Genomic DNA, 12,500 nt, shown 5'->3' on the forward strand with positions numbered 1-12,500 from the left:
TTTCTTGCCATTAAATTGTAATAAATAAATAAATAAATAAATCATAGCCATCCCTAACCACAAAAGCATAAATTGCAAATCCATCCAAGAACGTCAAATAAACATTTAAAATTAAGTTTCAGTGTAAATAAACAGAAGATGCAGGTAAATAAGGCTAACTCACAGATAAGTTACGCTCCAAGTTAAAGAGCTCTTTTTTCAATAGGAATGGGTATATGTTTATTCATTGAAAACAGTGACCATGTAGCTCTTACTGTACTGTACTATCTATTTTTAATTTTAACTTTGTAAAGTGCCTTGATCACTGGAAATCTCTACTGTGCATATTTGTCCAATTATAGTAAAAAGAAAATTAAGTTACACGTTGGCTCAAAGATATGAACTTTATGTTCTTGCCACTTAAACATAAAATTCATATCGTCTGGCCACCATGTGATATCCTACATGTAGATATTTATTACAATGTTAGGTATTAGTACATGTACATAGCACACAAGTGAAAAGTGCTTTCTGCACGCTAATTGGCTAACTCGGAGGTGATGATCCAAGTACTATTCACCTCTGAGTAGCCCGTGTACGAGATTTGGAATTTCCGACCACATTTTACAAAAAATAAAGTAGTGTTTTGGTTCACTTTTTATTCAACTTGTGTGGTATAATTATACTAAAATAATTCTTCACCTTGCAGCTTGGTAAATATCTCCACTATTCACCTCCACTTCAGTGAATATTGTAAAGGTCATATTAATAATTAACAATTATTAATATATTGATGATGATGATGATGATGATGATGATGATTATTATTATTATCTATTTGAGTGTACTGGTCATAGTTATCTCTATCCTAGTGTGAGCCTATTTGATCATAACTACCGGTAGGACAAATTCTCAGATGGATTAACATGTACATGGTAATAAATGTACACTCTAATACCGGTAGGTACAGTTGAGTCTTTCAATGGGGTTTGGTGTCCAAAATTTTGCCTTATTTTGAATTTGGTTTTTAATAGCTCATCTCGGAATTCAAATTGGCGTTGAGGCTGTCACTGAAGGTAGTACACAAAAAGGCATGGGAGTGAAAGTACAGCCACCTGAACCTCAAGAAGTTTTCCAGGAAGTCACAGAACCAAGCACTGCAAAGAAAGAACAGGTGGTAGTCAACCCTGGTGTGGGAACTGAAAATTGTGGAAATGGAAGTATCCAATCTACGCAAGCACTTTTAAATAGAATTGCAGAAAAGTACCTTCAAGATGTTAGCCCCTCAAATCCGGTGGAGTATAATCGTTTCATGATTTATCTTAAAGAGATGCGTAAAGTACTGGTTCTTGATGTTAAGTCAGGGAGCTTAATAGTCACTGTTGAAGTTGGTTTTGAGGAGATCCTCGAGGAGCTGTGGAAAGATTATTGTAGAGGTCATTTAAATGAAGTGGCTCAGAAATTTCTAGTGACAGAGGAGCTTCTGGAGGAGTTTGGCCTGATTGAGTGTAAACTGGCAACACTTATTGCTGAAGAGGAGTACAAGGCTTGTAAACGTTATTTTTCTGGTAAGTTGAATAAAAAATAGCAAGAGTGATGTCAGGGATGCCATGTTGGTGATCCAAAGTAATCCACCATTGTTATGTTAACAAGTTCTTTTCTGAAAGGAATGTGTATATTTGACAGAACCTGATCATGATGTTTCAAACTCATCTCATCACGAACAAGAGACAAATGGCAACAAAAGCAACGACGACTTGAGATTCAACTTTAACGTTCACAAACCTTTTCATTATACCAAGTCTACACCTTCATTTAAAGATGAAAGATTGCACTTTTTAAGAGACAAAGGTAGATGCTCTGGGTCACAGTCGGGGCCTCTCACTTGGAAGATTGGGGAAATTGCGGAGGAAATTCGAAGAATGGGTGATTTGTTAAACACAAGCTCCATGTACACAGCCTTCTCGCCAACGAGAAGAGCATCTATCAAAAAACACGAGAAGTCAAGACATATCACAGTTGGTGGGTCAGCGGGAGAAGTGGGGAGAGCAAACATGGACAGTTTCCCCGGATACAACCCGGTACCCCTGGAGGGAACCCCTGTGTGACACCTTCCTCTCTGTCACATGTGCTGCTAAGTTTTGGCAATATCTGTTAAAACATACATTAAAGAAGGGTGCAAGCTACAGCTGTAGGATAGGGCATGATGCAAGCATATTTCTGTGTAAACATCCCAATGGGGCTTGGGCTGGCTGCTGTAAACATCGAAAGAATACTTACCAAGTTAGTAACAAGGCTGATTACATGGTGAATTTCAGCCCAATTAGCTGGCTGAAATCTCAGCCTGGGTTCTGAAAGAAATTCCCTTAGAATGAAAGTGGCAATTACATGGAGAAGATTTCAGCCTGGGGAAACGGGCTGAAAAATCCTTATAATTACTTTCATTTCATGTGTATTGATTGTGTTGTCGCATCTCAGTAAATGTTCTCACATAAACTTGTGTTTTGCGCCCAGGCTGAAAATCCTAGCCCGATTTCTGAAACCGGGCTAGGATTTTCAGCCCGGGCAAACGGGCTGAAAAATCCTTGTAATCACTACATGTATCATTTCATGTGCATTGATTGTGTTTTCGCCTCTCAGTAAATTTTCTCATGGAAGTTTGTGTTTTGCGCCCTGGCTAAAATTTAGCATGTAATCACAACAAAATTTCAGCTTGGTGGATGGAGCGAAATTTCAGCCCAGGCTGAAACTCACCATGCCATCAGGCCCTAAAAATCAGCGAGTCAGTCACTGCAATTTTCATGATTCTGAGGAATCTCACCTTCAAGCGCTAAGCGCCAAACAGCGTCTTGGCTTCCATCAATCAAATTTTCGACCACAGCCAGGAAGATTGACTCGGCTGCCTTGAGAAAATGAAATGGAGTTTTTGTTTGGTTCACAACTCGAATACCTTTATGATACATGTATGTTTTTAGAAATTCTTCAGTAAAAAGATTCGTGCAGATTCCATCGCTTTCTATTGGCATCAAGTTCTATTGTGCCGTGGGAACCAAAGATGCTGATCGGTGGGTTATCATCTGTGGTTGATGTCAGAAGTTTGATTGATGGAAGCCAAAACGCAGTTTGGCCGTCTGTGCTTGAAGATGAATTCTGCAGAATTATGAAAATTGCAGTAAGGTTTTGACTGCAACCAGGTTGACAGTGCAGCATACAATGTAGTTTGATGGTACAAACTTAAAGTGATCAAGAAATCATTTTCTTTTTTTCTTCAGATTTTGAAAGTGTGTTTAATTTGCTTAACACCTGATTGGCAGAATTTTGAGGCTTGATTTGTATCCAATGGCTGTTTTGAGTGCAAGATTTGGGTTTCATGGTCTGCCATTACTCACACTCAAAACTGGCCGATTGGACCTCAGAGGGTTGGATCTAGGGGAAAGTGACATCATTTACTCGCTAACATGTAGATGAAGTTTATTATATATGCAAAACACGAAAAGGAAGCCTGAAAAAAAAAAGCCTGAAACTCGTGTGCTGTATACTAATGCAGCCGTGTAGCAAACATTTCATTCTTAAACTAGCGAGTCTTTGACGTCATTTTCCCCTCGATCCATTGCTCTCAAAATTTGATAGCAAATTGTTAATAATAGCGGACCATCAAATAGGAAAATTCCAGTTAAAATTAACAGGTGCGTTTTTGAAATCAAGGCTTAAAACGTGGGTCACTTGGTGCTTAGTTAACCCATTCACCCCTCGCCCTAGGACACCCCCTGTTGACAAGTAAAATCTTCTGGTCATAGTAGCACTTTAAAAAGTTACAATTCAAAGACTCAACGATTTAGTGTAAGTGTCTTCATCGGGTACCCCCTAATGAAGACACTAGACAGCAGTTTCAAAATCGTAACTTTTTTAGCTACATTTATGATTCCCTAAACCAGAGCAGCATCAAGCTATGTCTGGTCATCTAGTCAGTTAATTAAGGACGGTGCCTGCCATTGTTATTGGGCATACGTTCTGTGCCTTTCGAGATACTCGGATTTCCTATGGGTGGTACTTATTGATATAGGGATATTTTTGCGTGGTTTAAAACTATGCGGGAAAAGAAGATCTCAACAAGTGTTATTGAAATCCAAATAGAAAATTGGGGGTAACCACGCATTTTTCGAAGATAATTTATCAACAATACATTGTATTTGTAAAACGCTTTTAAATACAAAGCAATGTATGGCATTCTTTTCCAAATTGAAGCTCAATTATCTCAGAAAAATGCGTGGTTACCCCCAATTTTCTTTTTGGATACCAAGATCACTTGCTAAGTTCAGCTTTCTCCGCATTGTTTTAAAGGTGGGCCCACACAAGGGGACATGTTGCAGGAACATGTTGCTGCAACATGTTGCTACAACATGTTCCTGCAACATGTCCCCCCGTGTGGGCCCACCTTTAAAGTGCGCAAAAATATCCCTGTATCAATAAGCACCAGTCACATGAAATCCGAGTATCTCGAGATGCGCAGAAAGTATGCGCAATAACAATAGGAGGCACTGTCCTTAAATAATTTTCAAGTGCATTTCCAATCATGTGTTGTTTACAGCAAAAGAGGATGATGGTACTGCACTTGCCCTTGTCCTTTTACATTCTTCGGCAAAAATTACCCTCGTCATACCTTTGCTTGAAAATGAACCTCTTTAATGAACTTGAAGTTTGACTAGTGTGCTCAAAAATGTTTGACTGCCCCATAAATTTCCCTCTTCCCGCTTTGGTGTGGAGTTGTAAATTCCTGTTGATGGGATGGAAAACAAGAGTTAGGAGAATTCCCGGCCGAGTTCGTAGTTTCATTGGAACCCAAAAAATCCACAAATTAATATTATTGCTTAATTCTGTGGTTCCATTGCTGAGTCTTTCCTGGTAGTGAGAATTCTTTGACGACCATCTTTCCATTATTTTATTCATTTTTACTTGTTGGCACTTACCGACAACTACTGAGAACTAACCACACAAAAATAGTTTGCCACAAAGCAATGACATTGACATCCTACACCCTGTCCCTGAACATTTGTACACTGCAAAACCTGCCATCTATTTTTCATAGGTTCAAAAAGCATTCAAAGCATTCATTGTCAATTTCCATTAAAAATTACCTTGGGTGCGAGAGGTTCTATTTTTCTTTCGCGAGGAGCGAGCGGTTAAAACGGAGAGGCGAAAAATAAGAACCTCTGGTTTCACGGCGGTTAAGAATCTCACGTCCATGATTTGTGATTATGAACACGGTCGCTGATTGGTTTTCATAGTCAGTGCCAGTCCTTTTCGAGTAAAAACAATTTTTAAAACACTCAATTTCACTGGTTGAACCACAGGCAGCCCAGACTCGGATGGCAAAAAAATTAAGGATTGTATGGGAATCTCGATAACAAACTGAAAAAGATATTTACCCACAAGAGTTCTCAATAAAAAAGCCGTACTTAATTGTCGTGGTGAAATTTCTCGCTTTTTGTGTGGTTATTTGCCTGATTGAATGCGATTTCAGCGACTTCTCAAATTCCCGGGTTGTCACTCGTACATACCTAAATAAAGGAAAGGCTGGAAAGTAATTTCTGACTTACCTCACATCTCGCCGATAAAATCACACTTCTCCAGCATCAAACTCCGGGGATGGCCACTCGGATAATTTTACTTCTCTTTGACCAAGTTTCAAGGTCCAGCGAGCATCCATTGCTTAGAAACAGCGAAAAATATTCAAAATTTCAAAAATCCTTCGAGGCTCGCTTACAACGAATGTTGACACGACTGGTCAACCGTTCACTTATCTGCTCTCACCGTATCGAGGCTCATGTTATAGAGGATATTACATGGCCGCGCGGAGATACGAATTTTCTCTTCGAGTGTGGAAGTTGTAGTAAAAATAACTAGGCATCGTTTCTGGGGAAACAATACCACGTGAGCAAGGAGCTCTACTGATTTAACATGATGAAGAAGTCATAGAAACTAGCAATCGAAAGTATTGGAATTTCTCTCATGATGTGGGTACCTGTGTCACTGAGAGATTCATCCATCATTTCATTAACAAAACTATTGACAAATTAGATATGACTCCAAAGTCATAACAGTTCTCCACTGACTTTTCCAGGATATCTAAAATACGAATGAGTCACCTAAACCAACACCTAGTTTGAAAATCGTTGTGCTGATTGATGTCTCATTGAATTGTCTTTCATTTTACATGATAATATTCCTGGTTTCTACAGAAACACATATTAAATGAAAGGCGTTACAATAGGCCTTTTTCGATATATTAAAATTCAGCTTGATAGCGAGTCAGTGAGGACAAAGACAAAGGAAAGTGGATGATATGTAAATATTTTTCACATAATTCCCACGTGTTTCTATTGTCTTTGTCCTCACTGCCTCACTTTCAAGCTGAATATTTAATATATCGAAAATGGCCTATTGAACCCACTGGGAACTCGGAAAAATCCGAGCCCCAGATGGGATTCGAACCCATGACCCTCCGTGATCTAGTACGGATGCTCTAACCACTGAGCATTTCACCCTTGGTGAGCAAGGGTGAAATGTGGGTATTTTGACTTGAGCTGCATCACGCAAATGTGAGAGAATGCGAATGTGAGCGAATAAGAGAGAATGTTTGACACATATTAAATGAAAGGTGTTACGATTGAACCCACTGGGAACTAGGAAAATATCGACTGACAGCAAAGCTCATAACTGCATCGAATCCCATCTGGGGCTCGGATTTTTCCGAGTTCCCTGTGGGTTCACTTGTAACACCTTTCATTTAATATGTGTTAAACATTCTCTCACATTCGCTCACTTTGGTGGTTGGTTGGCCGCATCGTTCACAGAAATACAGGCAACTGGATTTCACTGAATGATGCTCTCAATGTGACTGCACGATGCAGTTATGAGCTATGCTGTCAGTCGATATTTGACTCTGTGGCTACGTGATGCAGCTCGAGTCATAATACCCACATTTCACCCTTGCTCATGAAATGTTTCTCATTCAAAATGTGTCATCTCTTGATATATATCGTAATATGTTAACCCTTTAAGCCCCAATACCCACTTAGAAATTCTCATACTGATCTTCATACATTTCCTTAAAGAATTAGTTGAGAGAGTTTGATAACACATGAAAGCATTTTCCCTTTAGTGATCATTTTACAAACTCTCATAAGCATTGATGTTGGTCACTATTGGGAGTTAAACTTCTCATAAGTGGCTGACCTTTTTTGGAGGTTGTAAGGGGTGGTCATATGACTGTTGACAATCACTGTTTACTTTTGTTTGTAAATCGTCTTATCAATGAACACATTGCAAACTAGTGTCTTAGTCTCCGAAATCATGCAAAACTCGTTGAATTTTGTTTCAACCTAAGAATTTTATGTGTGAGTGGCTGAAAATCCTCCTACAGAACTCCAATATTTTGTCCTAACATCCTATAAATCTCCTATATTCCTGCTAATTTCCTCCTATTTTTCCTATAATTTTTTTTGGAAAATGGCTGGGATGTATGGGTTAGAGCATCCGTACTAGATCACGGAGGGTCGTGGGTTCGAATCCCATCTGGGGCTCGGATTTTTCCGAGTTCCCAGTGGGTTCAATTGTAACACCTTTCATTTAATATGTGTTAAACATTCTCTCACATTCTACAGAAACCCCACAAAAATAAAATTTCTCAAAAAACGTCCTTTTGTGACAATTTGTACCAGGAGACCATGATTAGGAATTTGCCTCTCCGTTACAAGCCCTATGAGCCAACCTCTCCACGCTTATCTCTCTATTTTTAGAACGCCACGAGTTCTACGGCTCTGCACACACTGTTTAGAATGGCCAATCAGAATAAAGTTATTGCCAGACGAAGACAAAACTAGCACAAATAATAAATTGTGAAAACTGATGTAAATGTGAGTCTCCTGCTGAAGTGTTGGTTCTAAAAATGGAAAGATACGCGCAAAGGTTGACTCAAGGACATAGTGCATAGGGAGGCTTCTACTCATGGATTCCTGTTTGCACCCTTTAAAAGCCACGAAAAGCTTAGTGGAGATCGGGCAATTAGTTGAAAGTTTAGCCTCAGCTCTAAAATTAGATCTCCTTTTAAAAAAACGAGTCCATCGCTGTGTCGAGTTATTTACTATATGCAAATGAGCATAATCATATGTAAATAACAAACAAGACAAGACAATAAAGAAAACAACCGCAGTCGAAGGAAACCCAAACGGCTTCTACCGTTGTTACGGCATGGAGGGGTAGGCGCCACTCCTATCGAGATTGCATGCACAACTTGTGCCCAGTACTACCGGTACTCACTACTCAAATGGATGGAAAGCGGAATGCTGGGATTCTGGGATCGCTTTCAAATCCTTGATCCCATTTTACATCTCTGTTCAAGTCCCTCAACCCACTTAATCTCGATTACTGCTTAAGTGAGTGAGCCTGAGGCGAACGCTATGGCAGCTCTCTAATCGGGAGAATTAAGGGAAACATTTTTGTTCGAGACGCAAGGAATTGTGGTCGCCGTAAGATCAGAGGCGCAAGGAATTGTGGTCATGCAAGAATAGAGAAATTGAGATGCGCGGTCTTGCTCGTGCAGCCTCGTCAGTGCTCTAGCTGTTTTTTACTTTTCTTGTTCATTTTCGCTTCTCTGGCACTTCTTTTATCCGTTACTAGTTTACCTAAATGGTAGAAATTCTGCCGAGCGAGGAGGGAAAGGGAGACGTTCAGTTATTGCTGCGGGAAGTTAACGACGGTTGGTCCGTGCAATTGAAGGGAGATTTTAATAGGTCTTGAGCAGGGTCAGTACAGAACTGGACCCCCAACTTTACTCCCTTCTGGACCCCAGTCGAGAGAAGAAAATAAAAGAATAGATGGTTTTCACAGTGACGTCATCAAATTCTAACATCAAAATCGCAAGGTCCTCTGAATTTTTATTTAAAGGAGGTTGAAGATGACCTAGAAATAAATATTTTTTTCAAGTCTCCAGATCCGTGAAGTCTATCGTTTTGAAAATACAGTATTTTCAATTACCGAATTGTCACCTTACGTGACACTACGATACAAAAGCTATTTGGTCGAAAAAACAAAAACGTCTATCCTTATGAATCTCAGCAGTTTGAGCCTTTCAAGTACATTAGGAGATGTGTTCATAAACATGTATTTTATCTCGTGAGTGTGAAGTAAGCGCTTTCATCGCAAAGTAACCTCTAGATGTTTTCGTTGATTACCGGCCGGCGGTCGCCTTGGTTGACTACATGCCGTCTCAATACAAAACTCTATAAAGTTGAGTGAAACGCTTCGACAAATAACTGAGAAACGATTTACTGCACAGACCTGAGAATTGGAGAGGTGGTTAAAAGATTTGTTTCCTACAACATTCGAAGTTCTTGCCCTTTTTAAATTTCACTGAACGATTTCGAATTTATTTTATTTGTGACAGGCTGTCACTGAAGGTAGTGCACAAAAAGGCATGGGATTGGAAGTAAAGCCACCTGAACCTCAAGAAGTTTTCCAGGAAGTCACAGAACCAAGCACTGCAAAGAAAGAACAGGTGGTAGTCAACCCTGGTGTGGGAACTGAAAATTGTGGAAATGAAGTATCCAATCTACGCAAGCACTTTTAAATAGAATTGCAGAAAAGTACCTTCAAGATGTTAGCCCCTCAAATCCGGAGGAGTATAATCGTTTCATGGTTTATCTTAAAGAGATGCGTAAAGTACTGGTTCTTGATGTTAAGTCAGGGAGCTTAATAGTCACTGTTGAGGTTGGTTCTGAGGAGATCCTTGAGTAGCTGTGGAAAGATTATTGTAGCGGTGATTTAAATGAAGTAGCTCAGAAATTTCTAGTGACAGAGGAGCTTCTGGAGGAGTTTGGCCTGATTGAGTGTAAACTGGCAACACTTATTGCTGAAGAGGAGTACAAGGCTTGTAAATGTTATTTTTCTGGTAAGTTGAATAAAAAATAGAAAGAGAGATGTCAGGGATGCCATGTTGGTGATCCAAAGTAATCCACCATTGTTATGTTAACAAGTTCTTTTCTGAAAGCAATGTGTATATATTTGACAGAACCTGATCATGATGTTTCAAACTCATCTCATCACGAACAAGAGACAAATGGCAACAAAAGCAACGACGACTTAAGATTCAACTTTAACGTTCACAAACCTTTTCATTATACCAAGTCTACACCTTCATTTAAAGATGAAAGATTGCACTTTTTAAGAGACAAAGGTAGATGCTCGGGGTCACAGTCGGGGCCTCTCACTTGGAAGATTGGGGAAATTGCGGAGGAAATTCGAAGAATGGGTGATTTGTTAAACGCGAGCTCCATGTACACAGCCTTCTCGCCAACGAGAAGAGCATCTATCAAAAAACGCGAGAAGTCAAGACATATCACAGTTGGTGGGTCAGCGGGAGAAGTGGGGAGAGTGTACATGGACAGTTTCCCCGGATACAACCTGGTACCCCTGGAGGGAAACCCCTGTGTGACACCTTCCTCTCTGTCACATGTGCTGCTAAGTTTTGGCAATATCTGTTAAAACATACATTAAAGAAGGGTGCAAGCTACAGCTGTAGGATAGGGCATGATGCAAGCATATTTCTGTGTAAACATCCCAATGGGGCTTGGGCTGGCTGCTGTAAACATCGAAAGAATACTTACCAAGTTAGTAACAAGGCTGATTACATGGTGAATTTCAGCCCAATTAGCTGGCTGAAATCTCAGCCTGGGTTCTGAAAGAAATTCCCTTAGAATGAAAGTGGCAATTACATGGAGAAGATTTCAGCCTGGGGAAACGGGCTGAAAAATCCTTATAATCACTTTCATTTCATGTGTATTGATTGTGTTTTCGCATCTCAGTAAATGTTCTACCATAAACTTGTGTTTTGCGCCCAGGCTGAAAATCCTAGCCCGATTTCTGAAACCGGGCTAGGATTTTCAGCCCGGGCAAACGGGCTGAAAAATCCTTGTAATCACTAGATGTATCATTTCATGTGCATTGATTGTGTTTTTGCCTCTCAGTAAATTTTCTCATGGAAGTTTGTGTTTTGCGCCCTGGCTAAAATTTAGCATGTAATCACAACAAAATTTCAGCTTGGTGGGTGGAGCGAAATTTCAGCCCAGGCTGAAACTCACCATGCCATCAGGCCCTAAAAATCAGCGAGTCAGTCACTGCAATTTTCATGATTCTGAGGAATCTCGCCTTCATGCGCTAAGCGCCAAACAGCGTCTTGGCTTCCATCAATCAAATTTTCGACCACAGCCAGGAAGATTGACTCGGCTGCCTTCAGAAAATGAAATGGAGTTTTTGTTTGGTTCACAACTCGAATACCTTTATGATACATGTATGTTTTTCGAAATTCTTCAGTAAAAAGATTCGTGCAGATTCCATCGCTTTCTATTGGCATCAAGTTCTATTGTGCCGTGGGAACCAAAGATGCTGATCGGTGGGTTATGTCACACATCAGTTGATTTTATCATCTGTGGTTGATGTCAGAAGTTTGATTGATGGAAGCCAAAACGCAGTTTGGCGGTCTGCGCTTGAAGATGAATTCTGCAGAATTATGAAAATTGCAGTAAGGTTCTCACTGCAACCAGGTTGACAGTGCAGCATACAATGTAGTTTGATGGTACAAACTTAAAGTGATCAAGAAATCATTTTCTTTTTTTCTTCAGATTTTGAAAGTGTGTTTAATTTGCTTAACACCTGATTGGCAGAATTTTGAGGCTTGATTTGTATCCAATGGCTGTTTTGAGTGCAAGATTTGGGTTTCATGGTCTGCCATTACTCACACTCAAAACTGGCCGATTGGACCTCAGAGGGTTGGATCTAGGGGAAAGACTGACATCATTTACTCGCTAACATGTACATGCAGTTTATTATATATGCAAAACACGAAAAGGAAGCCTGAAAAAAAAAAAGCCTGAAACTCTTTTGCTGTATACTAATGCAGGCGTGTAAATTCAATTCAATTCAATTCAATTCAGTTTATTTCCTCTTGATGTAGTTACTTAGTGTAATTACATACATTTGTAGTTGCTGACGATGTTACTATTGTATTAAGTAAAAGAGCTTGAGCATGGTGGCCAAATAAACCATTTGGTTTCCAAGTTGGCCCCCATGTTACCTATTGATGTTACACTTGATACAGGCGAGGAAATAGAAAGAGGTCGGAGACAAAAAAACACCATTAAAAATAATAATTGAAGTAAAGTAAGATATCGTAGAGGTACAGAGGACAAGTCAAGAGATAATACTTAAATTCAAACAAACATTTCATTCTTAAACTAGTGAGTCTTTGACGTCATTTTCCCCTCGATCCATTGCTCTCAAAATTTGATAGCAAATTGTTAGTAATAGCGGACCATTAAATAGGAAAATTCCAGTTAAAATTAACAGGTGTCTTTTTGAAATCAAGGCTTAAAACGTGGGTCACTTGGTGCTTAGTTAACCCATTCACCCCTCACCCTAGGACACCCCCAGTTAACAAGTAAAATCTTCTGGTCATAGTAGCACTT

At 39.7% G+C, this 12,500-nt stretch overlaps 1 protein-coding gene across 1 annotated transcript in view; it reads left to right on the forward strand.

Annotated features, from left to right (window-relative positions):
• Nucleotides 1–12,500, forward strand: part of LOC138050185 (uncharacterized) — a 50,898-nt gene that overhangs the window by 6,602 nt on the left and 31,796 nt on the right. The window contains 5 exon segments of the mRNA XM_068896645.1: nucleotides 1,014–1,547; nucleotides 1,666–2,081; nucleotides 9,425–9,551; nucleotides 9,620–9,928; nucleotides 10,049–10,443. Coding sequence (XP_068752746.1) covers nucleotides 1,014–1,547; nucleotides 1,666–2,081; nucleotides 9,425–9,551; nucleotides 9,620–9,928; nucleotides 10,049–10,443 — 1,781 coding nt within the window.

This window comes from Montipora capricornis, chromosome 5 (genome assembly GCF_036669925.1).
Source record: "Montipora capricornis isolate CH-2021 chromosome 5, ASM3666992v2, whole genome shotgun sequence".
Classification (NCBI taxonomy): domain Eukaryota; kingdom Metazoa; phylum Cnidaria; class Anthozoa; order Scleractinia; family Acroporidae; genus Montipora; species Montipora capricornis.